At 63.3% G+C, this 20,327-nt stretch overlaps 1 protein-coding gene across 4 annotated transcripts in view; it reads left to right on the forward strand.

Annotated features, from left to right (window-relative positions):
- Positions 1–18,521, forward strand: part of ARHGEF16 (Rho guanine nucleotide exchange factor 16) — a 24,052-nt gene extending 5,531 nt beyond the window's left edge. For 3 of the 4 annotated variants that reach the window (XM_086342580.1, XM_086342579.1, XM_086342581.1), the window contains exons 2-15: positions 2,806–3,394; positions 5,182–5,227; positions 6,183–6,352; positions 7,930–7,986; positions 8,405–8,565; positions 11,018–11,170; positions 11,316–11,445; positions 12,200–12,274; positions 12,602–12,694; positions 14,698–14,849; positions 15,031–15,219; positions 16,124–16,197; positions 16,727–16,828; positions 17,826–18,521. In XM_086342580.1, coding sequence (XP_086198706.1) covers positions 2,825–3,394; positions 5,182–5,227; positions 6,183–6,352; positions 7,930–7,986; positions 8,405–8,565; positions 11,018–11,170; positions 11,316–11,445; positions 12,200–12,274; positions 12,602–12,694; positions 14,698–14,849; positions 15,031–15,219; positions 16,124–16,197; positions 16,727–16,828; positions 17,826–17,965 — 2,112 coding nt within the window. In that variant the 5' untranslated portion in view covers positions 2,806–2,824 and the 3' untranslated portion in view covers positions 17,966–18,521. Of the gene's footprint in view, positions 1–2,805; positions 3,395–5,181; positions 5,228–6,182; positions 6,353–7,929; positions 7,987–8,404; positions 8,566–11,017; positions 11,171–11,315; positions 11,446–12,199; positions 12,275–12,601; positions 12,695–14,697; positions 14,850–14,980; positions 15,220–16,123; positions 16,198–16,726; positions 16,829–17,825 lie in introns of all 4 variants that reach the window. The other variant, XR_015142753.1, reaches the window with a different exon arrangement.
- The last annotated feature ends 1,806 nt before the right edge of the window (positions 18,522–20,327 follow it).

Genomic DNA, 20,327 nt, shown 5'->3' on the forward strand with positions numbered 1-20,327 from the left:
GAAGAGACTTTGTCCTCTCCTGGGAGAGGCCGTGCCACTGGCCAGGTCTGGGCCAGGGCTTCAAGGAGGGGTCAGGCTTGGAGCCCGAGATGGGAAGGAGTCGGGGAAGAAGGAAGAATGGGGGCCAGGGCGGGGGTCCACGGGCACCACAGTGTTGGTGCAGGCCTCTCAGTGCCCGCAGTGAGTTTTTATAACAGGGTAGCTGCCCTGCAGTAAATACGCCGTGGCTAGAAAAAAGGACTCAGGGCGTCTCCTGGACACCCACTCAGGTGCATCTGCTGTGTGTGTGTGTGTGTGTGTGTGTGTGTGTGTGTATACACTCGCTCGTATGCGTGTGTGCTCAGTCGTGTCCGACTCAAGGACTGTAGCCAGCCTGGCTCCTCTGTCCATGGAATTTTCTAGGCAAGAATACTGGCGTGTGTTGCCATTTCCTAGTCTAATCTGCTTCGTGTGCATAGATGGAAACCTGCATTTCTCAACCAGTCCTGGGTACCAGGAGTACCTGGGTACCAAGTTAACAGGGGAGGCTGACCGGGGGAGGTATGGACCCGCCCACGGCTGCCAGTGCCCAGGGAGGCCTAGGGGGGCTGCCCTCCTCAGCCTGGTGACTCAGAATGTCCCCAGGAATGCGTGGGCCGTCACCCTGCTGTGGGGGTGGCCAAGGCTCCAGGGCCAGCCCCTCCCTGCAGGCCCGGAAGCCTGAGCCACACACGCCTTCCTGGGATGGTCTTAGAGGAGAACCTGTGAGCTGGGGCAGAGAGCGGTGCGGAGAGCCAGGCCTCCAAGGGACGGGGTCCAGTTGTTCCAGCTGCCCCTGTAGGTGGGAGAGGGCAGGAGCTTCTGGGTGAACACCAGGGTCATTGTCCTCCCCAGACCCGCAGGGAAAGTGGCAAGGGATACCGTGGCAAAGCTCTGAGCCGAGGCCGCCCGCCAGCAGGGCCACCTGGGCCGGTGACCTGGATCCTTAGTTCTCCATCCGAAACACGGGCTCCCATCCTTGACTGGCCTTTGTAACTTTAACGTTCAGAAGCTCTACATACATTAATATGAGAAGCGGATGAATGGTGGCTCTCTTTGTTTCCCTTAAAAGTAAACAGGAAAGAATGAAAAGAGCACGTTCCCTCCGTGTGAGGTTCTAAACCACAAGCTGATCCTCTTGAGGCTCATAGATGATCTTCTCTTCAGCACTAGTCATCCCCCCAGCTGTTCGGTGGCCAGGCCCCCATTCAAGCGCTACATGTACAAGCTCCCCGCCCCTCCCAGCAACCTCAGGAAGCAGGGGTGGGGTGATTACTATTGGGCCCACTTTACAGATTTTGAAACCGAGGCACATGGAGCCGCAGGGGGAGGTGACGGCGGCAATGGGAGAGAAGATCCTCAGGATGGATTGGTCAGTGGCCCGAGGCTGGTGCCCAAGAGGCCCAGGGTGTGGCAGATGGCGTGGACCCAGCCACACTGGCTAAATAATGTGCTCCCAGCCAGGATGAGCCAGTCTGTGCTGCAGCAACAAGTAGCTCCATCAAGTGCTTAGATACGTGGGGTCCGGGGGCCCTGCTCACCCCAGGCCCGTGGGCTCCATCCCCACACACGTGCCCACCGTCCTTGCTGCAGGGGAAGGCATGGTGGGAATCTTGCGGCGGTTTCTGAAGTTTTCTGCCAGGAGGGACATACATCCTTCTGCTGAGGCCTGGCCGTGGGGGGAGGAGGGAAGCAGGTGTACTGGTGGACAGACAGGACAGAGGGCTGCCTGTTGGGGAGGGGGCGGGCCGCCAGGCCAGCCGAGGCCTGGAGGATGGGGGTGGGTGGGGACGGAGAGGATGAAAGGGCCAAGGTGGGGCAGGCTGCTGGGAGGGACGGGCTGGACCATCCGAGGGGATGTGGGCAGAGCCAGCTGTCCTCAGAGGCACCCAACACAGGCCACAGCGATGCCCAGGGAGCAGCAGTGTGTGCTGGGGCTGCGGGCTCAAGGTCAGAGCTCTGCAAATGTCCCCTCCCTTCTGGGTTCCCGTGCACACGGTGACCGTGCCTGGCAAGACTGGAGACGGACTGTCGGCCCGGTTCTAAGTTCAGAAGCCTGGGAAAGGGTGAGCGTGTCTCGGGGCCCAGGGAAACGTGTAGGTGACGGCCACGGTGGCTTCGCTGTGTGTGGGGCGGAGAGTCAGGGCAGTCAGACAGGCCTGAGTTCAGATCCTGGATCCGTCGCTTCCTGCCCTGTGTCCCGGGTGGGACTGGCCCCAGCCTCCCTGCCCAGTGAGAATGGAGATGTGGTGCCCCTTGGGCTGGATGAGCCCTCACACCTACACCGGCCCCTCAGCCCAGCCTTGAGCACCCCAGGGGGTGTAGCCATGCTGTCTGCTGCAGGCCTCGGGGAAGCCCAGCAGGCAACACTGTTCATCCTTCTCTTGTTGACCATGGGAAATGGTGCCAGGAGGCCAAGTGGCTCTTCCAGTCCGAGTCTTTGGGGTCCCGGGCCACAGACCTGCACTGCCGTGAGCTTACGCCCTGCAGGGGGAGCACAGAGGCCCCACCAGGCCAGCCTCTGTGGTCTGTGTCTACCTGGTCCCCAAAGCTCAGGGAGCCTGTCGTCCATCCGGGTCCCTGCAGGTCTGTGCTGTCCCGAGCTTCCCCAGGTGCCTCTGGCCAGCTGTGTACTGACTTCCATGGGGACTCCTGGAGACTGTGGGCCATGTGACAGCCAGCTCGGCTTCAGGTGGCAAGACCAGCCTTTGAGCACTGGATCCTGGTTGACTATACCCCGGGCTCCGGCTGGATCGGGGCTGCCCTCACCTCCATCCTTTCCCCCAGGGTCCTGCGGCCACTCAGCATGTCCCAGCGGTACTCGGACAGCTCCGTGGAGGAGAAGCTCCTGGAATACCGCTTCCACTCAGAGCTGCGGCTAGATGCCAAGGGACTCCCAGTGGTCCGCGGCTCCCTGCACAGCAGGAGCAATGCCACCTTCCAGCCCGACACCCCGGCACCCCCAGAGCCAGCCCCTGAGTCCCAGGAGCCCAGGACCGTCATCCTGAGCACGCAGAGCCCAGCAGCCCTGAAGATGGGCACACAGCAGCTTATCCCTCGGAGCCTGGCTGTGTCCAGCAAGGCTAAGACCCCGGCCCGCCACCAGAGCTTCGGGGCAGCCATGCTCAGCAAGGAGGCTGCCCGGCGGAACCCCCAGCTCCTCTCGGCCCCCAGCTTCTCCCTGGATGACATGGACTTGGACACAGGTCCTGGAGGGATGCTGAAACGAAACCTGAGGAACCAGTCCTACCGGGCAGCCATGAAGGGTCTGGGGACTCCAGGCGGCGAAGGGGGCCCCATCCAGCTCACCCCCAAGCTCCAGGCTCTGGCTGAGGAGCCTAGCCAGCCTCCTGCTCGGCCTGCAGCCAAAAATAAGGTAGGAGGCCCGTCTCTCTGGTCAGTGGTGGTTGGGGGGAGGTGAGAGGGGGTCTGACCACACCTTCACATCATCATGCGGGTGCTCACTTGCACAGGCTCCTGGAGGGATTCATTCCTGTTAGCCTGATAGCCACTCTATGAACAGAGCATGTATGTCCCCATTTTATAGATGGGGCAGCAGAGGCTTAGGTCAGGAAGTTGAAGGCATCCCTTCTCTCAGCCACAGCGGGGAGCACTGCATGGGGAGGGCCCTCTGAGCCCCAGGAGGGAGCCAGCCTGTCTGGAGGATGGGTTTCAGTGGTGGCTTTGCTGCATCAGCTGGCCTGGGATCTGTCTGCCCAAGGCTTCCCATCGGGGATTCGGGGGAGCTGCTGACAGGTCCAAAGTTGGACGCTGCCCTGCATGCTGTCCCTTGCTGCCCTGCCCAACAGCCAGCTCAGGGCTCCCTGTGCCCAGGGTGCCATCCTGGCTACCTCCTCCACCATGGGCTCCTGTCCAGACTATGAGCACTGGCCCTGATCTGGGAGAAGCCCAGACCATCTGTCAGAACACTGGTGACCCTGCAGGCAGAGGAGAGGGGAGGACCTGAGCCCTTGTCCTCAGGCTAGAGACACCCCTGGCCTGGTGGGGGAGGCGCCCCCGTCATGCCTGCATGAGAGCCTGGACTGCGATTCTCCATACCCGCCTAGGGCCAGGCCTGCGGGGTCTTCCTCTTTCATGCTGGCTTCGTGCCTCCAGCCGACACTTCCTGAGCCCTCAGCCACTGGGTCGACAGGCCCTGGGAGAGCTCCTGGGATGGTGGGGCACAGTGTTATAGGGGCACCGTGTGCTGGGCTAGGGGTTGTCAGGGTGCTGAGAGAGCACAGAGCAGAGGGGTCCCCAGGAGCTCAGGGCCCAGTGGGGAGAGGGGTCCAGAAGAAAAAGGATTAAAGCAGAACCATAGACACAGGGTGGGGGCAGGTATAGGAGGGGCCAAGGCAACAGCAGGCACCCAGACCTGGAGGCGGAAGGCGTGAGGGTGCCAGGTGGGGGTGGGGTGCAGGGTAGCGGGACAGCAGCCAAGTGTGGCTGGGAACACCACGGCCCTGACCAGCATGGAGAGTTTCAGGCCCCAACTTGTTTCAAGAAACCAGCTCCCTTTTTCCTGGAATCCAGGGACCTGTGAGGTCAGGGGAAAAGGATCCTGGACAAGGAGGCGGGCTCAGAGCAGCAGCTGGAGGGTCCAGGCTGTGTGGCCTCAAGACCCCTGCCCACCCCCAATCATCCCTGGAGACCCATGCCCCATCAGCTGCAGGGACCCTAGCCTTTGCTGGGACTGGATGCTCACATGCCAGCCCTGCTCCTCCTGCCTCCTGAGGTCCCAGATCCGTGGGGCATGCGTGCAGCCCCAGCTCCCCACCCAGCGCCCCTCACGGTCATCTAGCCACAGCTGTACTGCCCAGCCTCCCTCCAGGCCTGGTCGTGATGCCCCACTTTCCCGGGCATCCCCCATGTCTGCACGCCTCCACCTCCAGGCAGCCCTCCTGGACCTGCCCAGCCCTTGGTAACCTGCCCTGCCCACTCTGAGCCCCTGTCCCATACTGTCCTGCCTGCCCTGGCCTCTGCTTGGTGGCCCCGCATCCCTTGTGGAGCCGACGTTTATTGAGCATCTTCTGCGTGCCCAGCGGAGCACCTCCCATTGGGGGTGGTGTCATGCTTGGAGTGTGCAGTGGTCTCTGGGGGAGGGAAGCTGTGACCCCCGCCCACCCCTCCGCCCACTGACCACCTGTGTGTCTCTCTGCACAGAAGACGCTGGGGCGGAAACGTGCACACAAGGGCTCCTTCAAAGACGGTGAGTGCAGCCACAAGGCCCCCTCGGACAGCACTGCAGCCAGACTGGGCCGGGGGCTGGTCTCACTGGGGCGTCCGGGGAGGTGGTGAAAGTGTTGGGTGGGATCCCTCCAGGGCCTGGTGGTCCTTCTGGCCCTGCAGCTCTGATAAGCCTAGAAAGTTCCCTTGGACCCTGCCATGCCAGGGATGGGGCAAGGGCAGACAGAGGCCCCACGCTCACTTGCAGGAGCTGCCTGTCGAGCACACTGGGTGCACCAGGCCCTGCCAGTGAGACCAAGGTCTGGGCAACAGTCACACCGTCCACAGGACCCGTGTTGGAGGCTTGGGGCCATGGGTGATGGCTGGGCATGGCAGGGCCCAGAGCAGTGCATTCACCCTGGGTGGGCTGTCTCTGGGACCCCCTGGGAGTTGGAAGGGTAGGTGCCCTCCCAGCCAGGACGTAGCCACTGTTGCGTATGAGAGGCTCCAGCTGGACAGGCCCCTCCTCGAGCCCTAACCTCTGTGGACAGCACAGGCCTGGGCTTGGGAAGGCGTCAGGATCAGACCCCAGGAGAGCAGCAGCAATGCCTTAGGTCTTGGGGCCATATGGGAGGGAGAGGCTTGTCTCAGCCACCACGAGCCGGGCACCTGCCCCGTGGGGCTGCCCTGTACAGCCACTGTGGAGCATTCTCAGCCCCATCCAGTCCCATGCGGCCCCCCGGCCCAGGCCATGCAGTTTGGCCCCTGACCGCTCTGATTTGTCCGCTCAGCCCTGGTCCAAAGGTGTTTGGCACAGGGACGCCCTGGGCTCCCAGCACCGCCATGGGAGCCAGCCGGCCCAAGGGGAACCCGCTCTGGGAGCCCTGCACCACCTGACACTCTCAGGGCCTCCTCGGGGGGACTCGACCTGCAGGTCCCTGAGGGGATCAGACCGCTCAGAGCCCCCAGGCCTGTAGATGATGCGCCCCTGTCCCCAGACCCCCGGTTGTACCAGGAAATCAGGGAGCGAGGCCTGAACACCAGCCACGAATCCGACGATGACTTGCTCGATGAGCCCCCCAGCCCCGAGGGAACCCGGAAAGTGGACGCCCCCATCGTGGTCAAGAGCTACCGGCCCCCCCAGATCACCTGGAGCCAGCTCCCAGAGGTAGGGGCTGCAATGGCAGGGAAAGGCCATGGGTGGTCCTCCCAGTGAAGGGGGAGCTGCCCAGAAGCACCGCATCTGTGCTCCCTTTTCAGGGGCATCTTGCTGGTGCCTCAGAGCTGGCCTGCCCCATGGGGCACCTTCAGGGGGCTACTGGGGGAGAGGTTAGGGGCAGATGTCATCTGTGTATGTGTGACAGGCATCCCACAGGTGAGCTTCATGCCCTCTGCTCCCTGCTCAGGCTGACCTGTAGGGAGCTGTGGGCACAGGGCACCCCTTCCCAGGGCGCTGACCCTGAAATGTGCCTGGAGGGTCCAAGTGAGGAGGCAGGAAGGGAGGGGAAAGGCCAGGCTGAAGCCACGTGCCACTACCAAGCCCCCCACCACCTTCCACATCTGAAATCAGGGTTGGTCCCCTCAAAGCAGGGCGGTGGGGTCTCGGTGGAGAGTATAGCTGAGACAGAGGCCCCAAGCTCTAAGCGGAGAGTCAACTCTCACTCCCCAGGAAGGTGCAGCTGGCCTGGGGCACAAAGGCTGCTGCCCCATCCCCTGGGAGCCAAGAAACGGAGCTGCAGGGCGGGCTGTGGGCGCAGTGGGCAGTGGGGTGAGGGCCCCTGGCTGTGGTACAAGTTTCCTCATCCACACCCCGCAGGGCACGAGGCGGGCTGAGGAACCCCGACCACCTACTGAGCTCCACAACACTGCCTGCCGTGGGGTCACTGGCCAGGGAGGGCCCAGGAGGGGGTGGGGTGAGGGCAGACAGCTGAAAAGGGCTGGAAACGCATGTGTGTGCCCACCTGCCCGGGTCCTGTGTGGATGTGACCTCCAGGGTCAGAGCTGGGTCAGGATGCTGCACCCTAGAAGGCCGTCTGAGGTTCTGCTCTCGATCACCTGAGCTCAGGGCATCTCAACCCAGCCTCTGGGCTGAGAAGGGAGTTTGGGACTTACCTTGCCAGCCCAAGCGGTGCTGGCAGCCTCTTCCCAGGCTGGTGGGGAGGAGAGAAGGATCGGGTGGCTCTAGTCCTGTAGTGGGCTCTCCCAACGGTCTGCAGGGACACAGTGGGCATGCTGTGATTGAGCGGGCCACACTCTAGCCAGGGCAGCTATGGGCCAGGGGGCCTGACGGGTGGAGAACAGGGCAGTGCTTCTTGCTGGAACACTGTTAACCCTATCTCCCAGGCCGGGTGCTGACTCTCCTGGCCCAGGTGTGCCTGAGTCGTGGCCCTGCCCCCAGCACGCCCCTCAGCTTTCCCAGGGCTCTTTGCCTCTCTACCACCACCACCTCCAACCTGCCACCCCAGGCAGCTCTGTAGGACAGAGCCCCCTCCCCACTTCCAGTGCCTGCTGGCCTTTCCCTCTGGACACCTATGCTCTCTCTTGGCTGCCCCTGGGCGCTTCCCAGGGGATGTTTCCACAAAGAGGAGAGATGTGGGTGATGGGACTGAGCAGGGACAGGCCAGCTCAGCAGTCCCACTGTGCCGAGCCTTGAAGGCCGGCTCTGCCATCCCCGCTGGCTCTGGTCCGACAAGAGGATGAGCATCTGGGAGGTACATCCTGTGATTCAAGCCTTGCTGTCTGCAGGTGGTGGAGTCGGGCATCCTGGACCAGCTTCCGGCCGAGGAGCGCAAGAGGCAGGAGGTACAGGGTGGGCAGGGGCACCTGCTTCTGACAGCCCAGGCAGAGGCAGGGACAGCAGCCATGGTGATGTCACCTGTTCACTCATTGCCCGCCTCCTGGTACCAATGATGGCTGATGCCCTGGGCATGGTGAGGGTTGGGAGTGACTACCATTACCCACTTTCCACACGAGGGTGGGAGTCCTTCCCAGAGTGCAAACCCAGGAGAGTGGCTCACCACCTGCCCCCCGCCCCGACAGCTGTGCTGACAGCCCCACCCAGGTCCTGTCCAGGGGGCCCAAGTCCTGCACCCTCATCATATCCCCACAGCCTGAGTGCTTGTCACCAACACACCCTGGACCAGGCCCCCTGTGTGGTGGGGTGGCTCCGGGCAGGGCCAGGGGGCACGGCTGCCCCACATCCGCTCTGCTCTCACCCCAGGCCATCTTCGAGATCCTTACGTCCGAGTTCTCGTACCAGCACAGCCTTGGCATCCTGGTGGCTGAGTTCCTGCAGTCCCGGGAGCTGCGGGCGACCATGACCCAGATGGAGCACCACCATCTCTTCTCCAACATCACAGATGTCCTGAGTGCCAGCCAGAGGTGAGGCCCGGCCCGGCACCCTGGCAGTGGCCCAGGCTCTCAGGAGGGTGGGAAGGCCAGGACTCCGAGTGACCCTGGTTTGCAGTGTAGATGGACCTACCATCTGGTCTGGAGCTACCTTGCAGGGGCAGGAAGCACAAGAACCTCAAGGGCCCTGCGGCCACCAGGAGCTGGCCCCAGGGCACACGGACATAGAGGGCCAATGATGAGGCATGAGATGCCTGCAGAGTGGAGCAGGCCGGGGCAGCTTTGAGTTGCAGCCCCGGGTCATATTCCACAAGGAGGCGTCTGGGGCCCGGCCCAGGGCTCTGGTTGCAGGGCTGGGAGGTGGAGGGGCCGGCTGTGCAGCTGCAGGCCTGCCTGGGCCTGTTTGTGTGTATGTGCGTGTGTGGCAGCAAGTCTGTGTGTGTGTGTGTGTGTTTACTTCCGTGGAGGGTGAGGTCCAGTCAGCACCCATGTGGTCCAGCCCCGCACTGCCCTGCATCCTAGGCAACCCCATCACACCCTCTGCAGTCTCCCTGAGCTCAGCGTCCTCTCCCTAACCTAAGGGGTGGGTCCCACACCTGCCCCCTTGCAGACAGGGGCAAAGTGTGGGAAATGATCAGGTGCTGGACCCACCTCACTGAGCACCCCAGTCTGCTGCCCCAGGGCCCCCATGGAATCCAGGGCCGTCTCGTCCCTGGGATGGCACTCCCCGCAGGACTCCAGTGACTGGCCATGGGAAGTCTGAAGCCCCTGACTCAGTGAGGTCCTGGGGTGGGCTGCCCCCTCCTGCAGCTCTGACCTTTGTCCTGTGTTCCTGAGCGTGGTGGGGCTGAACACATGGACCCTGCTCTCTCTGCCCTCCACAGACCCCGGGCTCCATCCCTGCCCCCTAGTGGGGTGTCCCGGCCTCCCTGACCCCCTGACCTGGCCCTGGTAGCTCTTAGCCACTCCCAGTGGCCTCCCCAGAAACTGGCTGTTTGGGGTCAGCTGCTAAGGGCCAGCTCTCCCAGACTTTTCTCGGGGTCACCTGTGAGAGGTGCTGACCAGTGTGGGCTGCCTGTGCACACACGTGTGTGTGTGGTCCTGCATCCAGGCAGCCAGGCCTCCCTCTCGGGGCAGGATCTAGGGGTGGGGGTCCCCATCTGCCCCAAGTGGGGATTCTCAGAATGCTCCCACTTACAGGAAGGGCAGCCCCTTCATGAGTGGAGGGTCAGGCTGGGGCCCAGTGAGTGGGGGCCTGAGGACCCCTGCCCACCTCCAAGCCAGGCCTCATTCCCCCTCCCTGAGACCCTCACCAGGCTTACCAAGGATAATAAGAGTCCAGGGCCCCAGGGCAGGGGGCCACAGATTGGTGCGGTTTCCTATCCTCCGGGATGGACGGACCTGTCACAGGTCCTGGGTGGGGCTGCTGGGGGCTCCTTGGTGTCCTCAGAATTGGAGCCTGGGCCCTCCTCCCTACCCTCTCCCTGCTTCCCTCACTCACCCTGGGAGGATGGTAAGGACCCTGCTGGACTGGCTGCCTGGGCCTGGTGGCTCCCCACAGGGGTGAGGGCCAGCCAGCATCCCCGTGTGGGGCAGGTCTTGGCTCAGGACTCTGCTCTCTGCCCTCAAAGGTCAGCTGGCTGTCTTATCTCCCAGACGCCGCCCCAGCTGGTCCCGGCAGCCCCGCTCAGCAGGCTCTAAGAGTCGATTGCGGGTAGAGAAGATCATAGCTTGGAGCCTGGGGTTGGTCCGAGCAACTGGCATGGGAACGGGCCTTGGGACAAAGAGCTTTGCTCAGGGGCAGAGCTCTTGGGGTGGGAGGCCCCTAGCTGCCTTGGCCAGGATCTGGTCATGTGATGAGGCCTTGGGGTCCAGTATCTTCTGGCTGTGCAGGGTGCACCCGAGGCTTCAGCCAGCAGCTGACACCCCCAGTGACCCAACGCGGGTCCAGCCAGGCCCAGCCACGAGGCAATGGCTGCCTGTGGGAGCGAAACCCTAGGCAGCCCTGGGTCAGCACCGGCCAAACTCATTTATCTTCATCTCCCTCCCTGAGTCCTGGGTTACGGATGAGCTTCAGCAGGCAGCCCAGCAGGAATTGGGGGTTTGTAATCACCTGCAAGGAGCAGAACCCCTGCCCCAGCCCTGAGCTGGGCAGAGGGGGCCAGGCCTCCAGGCAGATGTGGGCAGTTCTGACCCAAGTCCCAGGGAATCAAGTCAAAGCAACAAGTTCTTGGTCATACCTGTCTGCATCCCATGATGCCAATTAGAATCTGTGCCAGAATCTCGCAGGGAGTGGCCTTGGATTTGGCCGTGGGTATATGCCCAGTTATTTCAGGTTTAAGGAGCAGATCTGGGGTTTTCCCAGGAGCGCCTTGGGCAGCCAGCCCACTCGGTGCGCACTGGTGCTCCTGTGTGCGTGTGTGTGCACGCGCGCGTGGCCATGGACAGACCAGCAGCTCCTGGCCCCCCACCCCCACCCCCGCAGATTCTTCGAGGACCTGGAGCGGCGGCACAAGGCGCAGGTGTGCGTGGAGGACATCAGCGACATCCTGGAGGAGCACGCGGAGCATCACTTCCACCCCTACATCTCCTACTGCTCCAACGAGGTCTACCAGCAGCGTGCCCTGCAGCGGCTGACGTGAGCTGGCCCCGGGTCCGCAGGGTGGGAGGGGGCCCCGGGAGGAGCAGACCCCTTGCCTCCAGCTTCTGCGGCTTCCCTCCGATTCCCGTTTCTGGACCAGCCACGCCACCCACTGCAGCTGAGACCCCATTCTCTGTTGCAGAAACAGCAACGCCACCTTCCGGGAGGCCCTGCGGGCAATCGAGCAGCGGCCAGCATGTGGGGGTCTGCCAATGATTTCCTTCCTGATCCTGCCCATGCAGAGGGTCACCCGGCTGCCCCTCCTGACCGACGTGAGTGCACAGCCCTGGCCCCAGCCTGGCATCGCTCCTCCTGACCTCACTGAGTGTCTGTTATACATGATTATGAAGACAATTATAAGACGACTTTAACTGCCATGGTGACCATAGCTGCCCACAGAGCTCTCTCTGCTGGGAGCTGCTCCAGCACTCGGCGGGTTTTGGTCACTTCCTTGGTGGGTCACGGGGTGCCTTCACGTCCTGAGTCTGATTTGGTGTCCCCCAGACCCCTGCTGAGCGTCAGTCCAGGGTTGTGGCTGCCTCCTACCCAGAGCCCCTCGGTCAGTTGTCCTGTGTGGGCTCACCATCCGTCACCATCCCCAGGGGCTCCCTGGAGTGGCTCATGCTCTGAGATGCCAGCTCATGGGACAGAGGGGTTCGTGGGGGTGAAAGCCACACAGGCATACCTAGGTACACAGGTGCACACTCACGGCAGGCACAGTGTGCCTGCACACGTGCACACAAGGGCCCTGCTGAACTCAGAGAGGCGGCCTGTAGCCCGTGCTCCGTGGGTCAGTGTCCCAGGCAGACAGGATATCAGACCCTCCGGGGCCCTCTGGGACATGGAGAAATAGAGGCCTCCCTGCTGGATGAGGACAGCCAAGGACTGAAGGGATGGGGCCTGGCAGGAGCCCTCTGAGTGTCCCCAAGGTCTGGCACAGGTAGGGGAGCCCCTGCCCCAGGGAGGCCGCTGAGCCAGGGTACAGGAGGCTGCTCGTGGCTTCTCATGGATGGTGTCTTCCTGCAGACACTCTGTCTCAAGACACAGGGCCACCCCGAGAGGTACAAGGCAGCCAGCCGTGCGCTCAAGGCCATTAGCAAGGTGAGGAGGGCCCAGGGGTGGGGATGGGGGTGGTATATGAGGTGGGGGCCCAGCCCAGCCTGATGGCAGAGACCCTGAGGGTGGGGCAGGGAGGGTTTCCAGGTGGTCCCTCCCAAGCTTCTTGAGTGCTGGTGGGGAAACTGAGGTCCAGAAAGAGTGGAGCTCACACAGTCAGTGGGCCTAGGCAGGACGGGGACTAGGGCAGCCATGAGGGCCAGCACCGTGGGTAGCCAGGCCAGGCTGGATGAGGGGTGGGAGTGGGGTGCCAGGCCATGGCAGCCCATGGCAGCGGCCCGCAGCAGCTGCTCTCCCGTGCACACCCTGCAGCTGGTGAAGCAGTGCAACGAGGGCGCCCACAAGATGGAGCGCACAGAACAGATGTACACGCTGCACACACAGCTGGACTTCAGCAAGGTCAAGGTAGGTGCGCCCAATCCCGCCCCAGCCCAGGCCCTGCTCTGAGGTCAGGGGTCACCGTCCCCAGCTTGCAGGCTGGAGACAGGCTTCTGGGGGTGACCCCCACCCCTACCGTGAGGCCTGGGACTGAGCTCTGCCTCTGCCTCTCCAGCCCCTTCCCCACCTGAGAGCGGCCCCTTTGGCCACAGGGCCCAGCTCCAACTCTCCTGCCTGAGGCTGGCCGGGCGGGCGGATCTCTCTCCAGCCTGTGCCCCCACCCCCAGGGCTGCAGGAGCAGAGGGCAGACCCGGCGGCTGAGTCGGGGGAGCTGGCAGGCCCAGTTGCAGGGCTCACCCTGGGCCAGGGCTCCTTGTCAGCTGCGCTGGAAGCCAGGGCTGGATGACCTCAGAGCCACTCAGGCTTCCCTGTCCCTGGCGGGTCTGGAGGTCTGGTGGTGGAGGTCTCAGCAGCCTACAGTGCCTCCCAAGCAGGCAGAGCTCAGAACTCTGCCCCCACAGCTCCCCCACCAGCCCACAGACTAGCCGTCCTTGTGTGGTCCAGGGGCTGCCCTAACTGCTGCCTTTGGCAGTGGGAACTGCTGGCTGGAATCAGGGCCTGAAGGCAGCCTCTGCCCGCCACACACCACCCCCCCCACCCTCGCCAACCCGATACTGACCTTGATGCTCTACCCCAGCCTGTCTGTCTGCAGCAGAGCCCTGCGGGCAAGGTGGGGTGGGCAGAAGACTCAGAGGGAGCCTGGGGCAGCTCTGTGGGTGGGGCCTCGGCTTATCATCAAGCAGACTGAGCTGCTGACCTCCAGTCTGCAGAGGCAGCCAGATAGGCTGGAGCCGGATGGGAACCCGCCATGGGCAGGCGGGAGGACTGCGGAGCCATGGAGGGGGGACACGGAGGCTCAGACAAGGGCAGCAGGCTCCTTGAGGGTGGGTCAGGGTGGGCTTCACAGAGGAGGCATTTGAACCTTTGGCTGAGGTCCTGATCCTCTCTGCGGCCGGGCAGCAGAGATCATGTTTGGAGTGAATATGTTCCCGACCAGAGCAAAGACCCAGACTCAGGCCAGGCTGACCCCTGAGCGGGGCTCTTACCCCCTACCGCCATCTCTCAAAACTGGAGGGCTTGGGGGCAGGGGAGCAGCGAGCCCAGGTTGGGGCGAGGGGGCTCAGAGCCCCCAGAGGGGTGGGGTGTGGGTTGGGGCATGTCTGGGGAGCAGAGGCTGGTGGGCAGGCTCTCCCAGCTCCCCGCAACCACCCTCCTGCAAAGTCTTCTCTGTCTGCCTCTCCCCATCTCTCTCTAGCTTAGCAGGCCAGAGCGTCGGTGCTGGCCATGTTGGCGTGAGACCCATGTGGGCAGGGGCGAGGTGTCCTGCCCGCCTGTGCCTCTCACATGTCCCCCTTAGCCCAGCCTGTTCTCTAGGCCATGGAGGGGGAGGAACTTCATTTACAGGAAAGGCCCCTGGACACCAGATGTGGTCCTGCACATCAGGGGCTCCTTGCAGTCTGCATAGGTGCGGCCAAGCCTCCTGGTTCAGGGGGGCCTTCGGCAGGTGCCCAGTGGGCCCCTAGGCCTGGCTGGAGGCAGGGCAGGTCTATCCTGGGTTGCTGGGTAGGATCTGGATCCTGGCCTGGCACAGAGCTGCTGCCCCATGGGGCTCCTGTCCGCAGACTGAATGGCCCTTTGTTTGAGGCCTGGATATTTGCTCTCCCTTCCTTGATCCAGCCCCAGGGAGGCCTGGTCACCCTGTTCTCAGAGGCAGGGCTTTGTCCCCTCAGCTGCATATCCCTGCCCCCCAGGATTCATCCCAGGAGCCCCTGTGAGACTCGCCCCAATTCTGCGTTGCCCCCTAGTCCCTTCCTGCCCCCTAGGACTCACCCCATCTCTGCCCTGCCCCCAGTCCTTTCCTGCCCTGCCTCAGGACTCACTTCAACTTGGCTCTGCCCCCCAGTCCCTCCCTGCCCCCCAGTCCCTCCCTGCCCCCCCAGGACTCACCCCATCTCCGCTCTGACCCCCAGTCCCTCCCACTGATCTCTGCCTCCCGATGGCTGCTGAAGCGCGGGGAGCTCTTCGTAGTGGAGGAAACCGGGCTGTTCCGGAAACTCGCCAGCCGGCCCACATGCTACCTGTTCCTATTCAATGACGTCCTGGTGGTCACCAAGAGGAAGAGGTGGGCCCCACCCCTGGGTGCCAGGCTGCATGGTCCTAGGATGGGGAGCAGTTAGCAGCTGTGGCCTTGGAGCCAGGGAGGTGGGCTGGGGCCAGCCCTTGGGAGCATCCTTCCGACTACCTGGCCCTCAGGCTGCCCACAGACCCCTGCAGCATCTGGCCAGCCACCTGTCTCCCTACAGCGAGGATAGCTTCATGGTCCAAGACTATGCCCAGGTGGACCACATCCAGGTCCAGAAGATGGAGCCCTCAGAGGCCTCTCTGCCGGGGGGCGGCAATCGCGGCTCCTCTGTTCCACACCCCTTCCAGCTGATCCTCCTGCACAACAGCGAGGGCCGCCAGGAGAAGATCCTGCTGTCCTGCGACTCCGCGTAAGATGGGAGGGCTTCCTGGAGGCGGGGGCGACCCTGAGAGCTCCGTGGGGATGGAATGCCTGATCCAGGGCTCCCGGGTGCTGCACTGTGCCAGGGGCAGCCCAGTTTTCATGTAGTTCACTCTCCTGCAGTTGGGGAGGAGATGCCAGGTGCAAAATGTGCGAGTGAACAGTCCTTTTTGTCCACGGGGGTGAGGACTAAGGGGAGACAGGCAGGGAAGGGGGGGGTGCCCAGTGGGGGCCCTGGGGAAGGAGCTCCAGCAGACCCAGGAGCACAGCAGGGCTGCAGCAAGGGTGGGGGCCGTGGGGGGGCAATGAGGTCAGAACAGTGCGGGGACCAGCGCACAGAGAGGTACTGGCCACGTCTCCACACCTCCACCAGCAGGGCCCCTTCCCAGGAGGGAAGCCGAGGCTCTATTTCCAACAGCAGACTGACAGGGTGGCAGGGCATTCCAGACTAGTGCCAGGAAACAGGGTAGCCTGGGTTGTGGGGGTGCAGCCGCTGCCCAAGTCTGTGGCCACAGGCAACTGAGCTGGAGTGGACTGGCCCGTAAAGCTGTTTCCCAGCCCCGGCCCTGCCTGGCCCCAGGTCAGCCTGCCCCAGAGGAGGCCTGCATGCCGCTCCTTCCTGAGTCTGACTTCCTGCACCTTGGCCCCAACCCAGCTCAGTGGGTTAGGCCGACCAGGGAGGCCACCCACTTACACCTCCCACTCAGGGTTGGCTCACCAAAGGGCGCCCGGGCAGCATAAACCTTCATCCCACTGCCTTCACACCTCGAAGGCTGTGGGGGCTCAGGGACCCCCATCTTCCCACCATGTCACACTGGCTGGGGGGCGTGAAGCAGAGGTGATCAGCTGGTGGAATCAGCCTCGGGCCTCACTCATGGGCCCTCTCCCCCCAGGAGTGACCGTGCGCGGTGGATCACGGCGCTCACGCAACGGGAGAGGCAGGCACGGGGCCCCCCAAACAAAGGAGGTGAGAGCCTGCCCCTGCAACCAGCAGGGCTCACAGCCCCTTCCCTGCCCGGGGGCTGGGGTCAGTCTGGAGTGAAGAGGTGCTGTCCAGCCCCCCAGTCCACCCCACAGCCTGCCCCAGGGTGACCTGCCAGGTGGGGGCCCTACCCCAGGTACGTGTGTGTCCATCTGGGCACACAGACCCAGCACTGGCTCAGGACCTCGTCCTCCCGGCTGCCAAGTGACCAGGGAAACTGAGGCCAAGGAGCTGGAGTGGACTGGCCCGTAGAGCTGTGTCACAGCCCCGGCCCTGCCTGGCCCCTGAGAAGCCTGGAGCGCCCTCTGCTGGTGTTGAAAGTGAGAGCAGCAGGTCCCACAGCCTCAGGAGGGGTCCCAGCTTTAGCGGAGGAAAGCTGCCCGGTGACCATGCGCTGGGACACCTGGGGGCCGCCGGGCTCCACCGAGACCAGGCCACAGGGGGTGTGTTGGGACAGAAACCCTGCCCACCCTCTCCCTGGAACAGTCCTGCCGCTGATGCCTGCCTTCCCCAGACCTACTCCAGGTGGAGATCACTAAGGCCTACCTGGCCAAGCAGGTGGACGAGATCACACTGCAGCAGGCGGACGTGGTCTTGATCCTGGAGCAGGAAGATGGTGAGCACAGGGTGATGGGCCTAGGAGGTCTTGGGGGGGTCGATGGGCCTGGGGGGGTACACGGGGTGGGGGAGATGGGCCTGGGGGTGCACGGGGGGGTGATGGACCTAGGGGGTGCATGGGGGGCGATGGATCTGGGGGGGTTCACGGCGTGGGGCGATGGATCTGAGGAGGGTGCACGGTGGGGGAAATGGACCTGGGGCATGCATGGGGGACGATGGGCCTGGGAGGGTGCACAGAGGGGGGAGATGGACCTTGGGGTGCAAGGTGTTGGGGAGATGGGCCTGGGGGTACATGGGGGGACAGTGGGCCTGGGGGGATGCATGGGGGGAGATGGGCCTGAGGCTGTACATGGGGAGGGGGAGCAGTGGGCCTGAGGGCATTCATGGGGGGCAATGCAATGGGCCTGGGGGGTGCATGGGGTGTGATGGGCCTGGGGGCTGTACACGGGGTGGGTGATGGGCCTGGAGGGTGCACAGGTGGGGGACAGTGGGCCTGGGGTTTGCCTGGGGCAGGCAGAGAGGAGGGGCTGGCAGGCTGGTACTGAGTGAAAGTCTGAGAACCCTGCCCACAGTCCAGAGCACACTGGTGTGGGCAGCTGCCCCAAGACCCCTAGAGAAGCAAGCACTTCATGGGCTCACACTGGGCCCAGGGGCCCCTTCAACAGCCTCCCTCAAGGATATCTTCACATGAATCAGTCTCGGGCTCGGAAGTGGGTTCCTGGTCACTCTGTGTCCTAAGCAGGAGATTAGCCCCTGCGAGCAGCTGCTCAGGACGGGCCAGGTTTGTTGGAGTGAGCTCAGCGCCTGAGGCCAGTGTCGGGGCCGAGCACCTGCTGGAAGACCAACTGTCTGCGTGACCTTGAGCAAGGCCACTGATTTGGGGCAGGGTCAGCTCCAAGGGATGCCTGACCCTGGCATCTTCTGGGACGGTAGCTCTGAGGGCTGAGGACCCGACTTAGGGGCCCCGCCCTCACCTGCCCGGTGTCTGGATCCAGGATGGCTCTATGGCGAGAGGCTGCGGGATGGAGAGACAGGCTGGTTCCCCGAGGACTTCGCCCGGAGCATCACCAGCCGCGTGGCCGTGGAGGGCAACGTGCGCAGGATGGAGCGGCTGCGTGTGGAGACGGACGTGTAGCTGGGTCTGCCGGCACCTCGCCAGGCCGGGCTGCGGCCGTGCAGCGTCAGTCCACACTCCATCAAGCGGCCCCGCCTGTTCCTGGGGAGTGCGGTGGGCTGGCCCCTGGGGCCTGAAAGGCCCAAGGCCCTGTAGGCTGCAGCATGGGCTCTGGACACTTCCAAGGAGGATGGTCACGCGTCCTCGGGGGAGCTTCCTCCAGGGCAGCTTCCTCCAGGCGAGCTCAGGAGCCATGCCAGCCCTGGCCCCAGGCTGTGTCCCCGGGAGGAGCTCTCCTGACCTGCTCACTGGCCTCACCCTCCCCCAGCTCCTAGCTGCCCCGTCCTGTCCCCCGTACCCCCAGGGGGCAGTGAGGCGGTGGGTGTGTGATCGAGGCAGATGGCCCTGAGAAGAGCGGGAATCACCTGGAGGGATCTCCCTCCCACGCCTGTCCTGCCCCAGCCTAAATGCCCAGGGCTGCCCCGTGTTCCCAGAGGTGGGCCAACTGGAGGAGGTGACCCTGCGGTGCCAGCACTGAAGTTGTGACCTTGAGGCATTAAAGTATTTCTTTAACATCTGGATTTGCACATTTGTGAGCCCCAGCAAAGGCTACAGCAGTCCCTGCAAAATTCCCATGGGCCGGAACTGGGCCCCCTGTGTGTGGTCACCTGTGCTGGGCTCCGGGAGCTTGTCTGGGCCCACATTCATGGTCACCCTGTGCCATCCTTGGCCCTGCCCATCTGTCCACCTGGAACATCTTAGGTAGGGCCATTCCCAGGAAGCCCCTTGAAGCTGAGCCTGTTCAGTGGGTCTGGGGACTCAGGGACATGGCAGAACCTGTGGCAGAGCCCCACTAGGGTGTCCCCTCATCCCTCACCTCCCTTAATGGCCCCACTTCTCAGCCAGTCTGCTCGCCAAGGACCCCCTGGTACTTGCAGGTGGGTAGAGGTGTACTGGCCTGGCCTCGGGGCAGGGGGAGAAGTGTCCTGCTCCCCAGGAGAGGGTGATGGCCAGCTGGTGGCAGGGTGCTGCTGGGCTAGGTGCGAGAAGGATAGGTCCACTCTCCTGGGAAGCCCCCTGCCAGCCCTCCCAGTTCCCAGCCCATGCCCAGTGCTTCTCTGGGCCCTGCCAGTGCTGTCCTTGGGGTGGAGGCTCCCAGTGTTCTGACGATCTGCCAGAGCCCTGCTGGGGCCCTGTCGTCCTTATGACAGCCGGGGTGTGGATCCCTGGCGCGACCAGAAGAGGGTGACTGGGGGAGACCCGCCCTCTGTCCCTTCCATCCATCCCTGGGGCTGGCTGCAGGAGGAAGGCCGGCAGTGGCCTGAGCAGGGTGGAGCTCATCCGGGCCCCGCCCACAGAACCTCGTGGTTGGGGTGTTCCACACCAGGAGGGAGGGGCAGCTCCTTCCTTTAACCTCCAAGGTGACCTGCCCGGCCTCCAGCAGCTGAAAGGGGGCCTCCGGCAGCTGGAAGGGCCGTCCTGAGCAGGGCATCTGCAGGATGGTGTGGGGCCAGGCTCAGTGTGAGAGGCATGATCATGGGGGGAGGGGTCACCAGAGATCAGGCCCAGCTCCTCCCCCTTGGACAGGTGGGAATCTAGGGGCTCCATTTTCCTACCTGTGAGCCAACCCTACTGTTTTCTTGGAGCTGCTGGGGGGCAATCTGGTGACCAGGGTGAAGAGCAAGGGTGTGTGTGTGTGCACGCACGTGTGCACCCTTGGCAGAAGTGGGTGGACAGAGCCGCTGTGTAAGCAGCACCCCTGCCCCTTCTCTTCCCGACTCTCAGGTGGGCGGGCCAGCCCCCACCCATCCTTTTCCAGGCACGTTTTTGGTACAATGGAAAAGCTCTGAGGCACGTCCTCGGTCACGGACCTGGGGTCTGCAACCTCAGCTGGTTTTCTTCTGCGAAGTGGACACAGGTCCTGACATGGGACCCCTGTCTGTGCCACACACCCCATCCACTCCCACAGTTGCCACCCATCCTCTTGGTCACTGGAACCCAGTGGACTTGAAGGCTGACCCCGAGATCTTCTGTAACTATGAAGGGCTTCACATCTTTTCACCAGATACATTCTGGCATTTCTGGGGCCTGTTGCCAAGTGGAATCTTATGTTGTATTCTGTTTACTAGTGGCATTGAAGAACTATATATTTTTACAGCTTTTGTGTGCCTCCTATCATGTCTATGATTTCACGGCCCACTTTGCCAAAGTTAAATAAATCCTGCTCATCTGTCTCCTGCCCTCTCCCTTTCTCCGCAGGCCCGACACCTCTTACTTCTTTGTCTAAGCCAGGGCCGTGTCCTGGGGTCTCCTAGGCTCTGCTGGGGTCAGGAGGAGTGAATGATGATCTGATTCTCCACCTTTGAGGGAATATCTTCATTCT

This window comes from Bos grunniens, chromosome 16 (genome assembly GCF_055505025.1).
Source record: "Bos grunniens cultivar Pamir isolate PY7600 chromosome 16, Bosgru_T2T1.0, whole genome shotgun sequence".
Taxonomy (NCBI): Eukaryota; Metazoa; Chordata; class Mammalia; order Artiodactyla; family Bovidae; genus Bos; species Bos grunniens.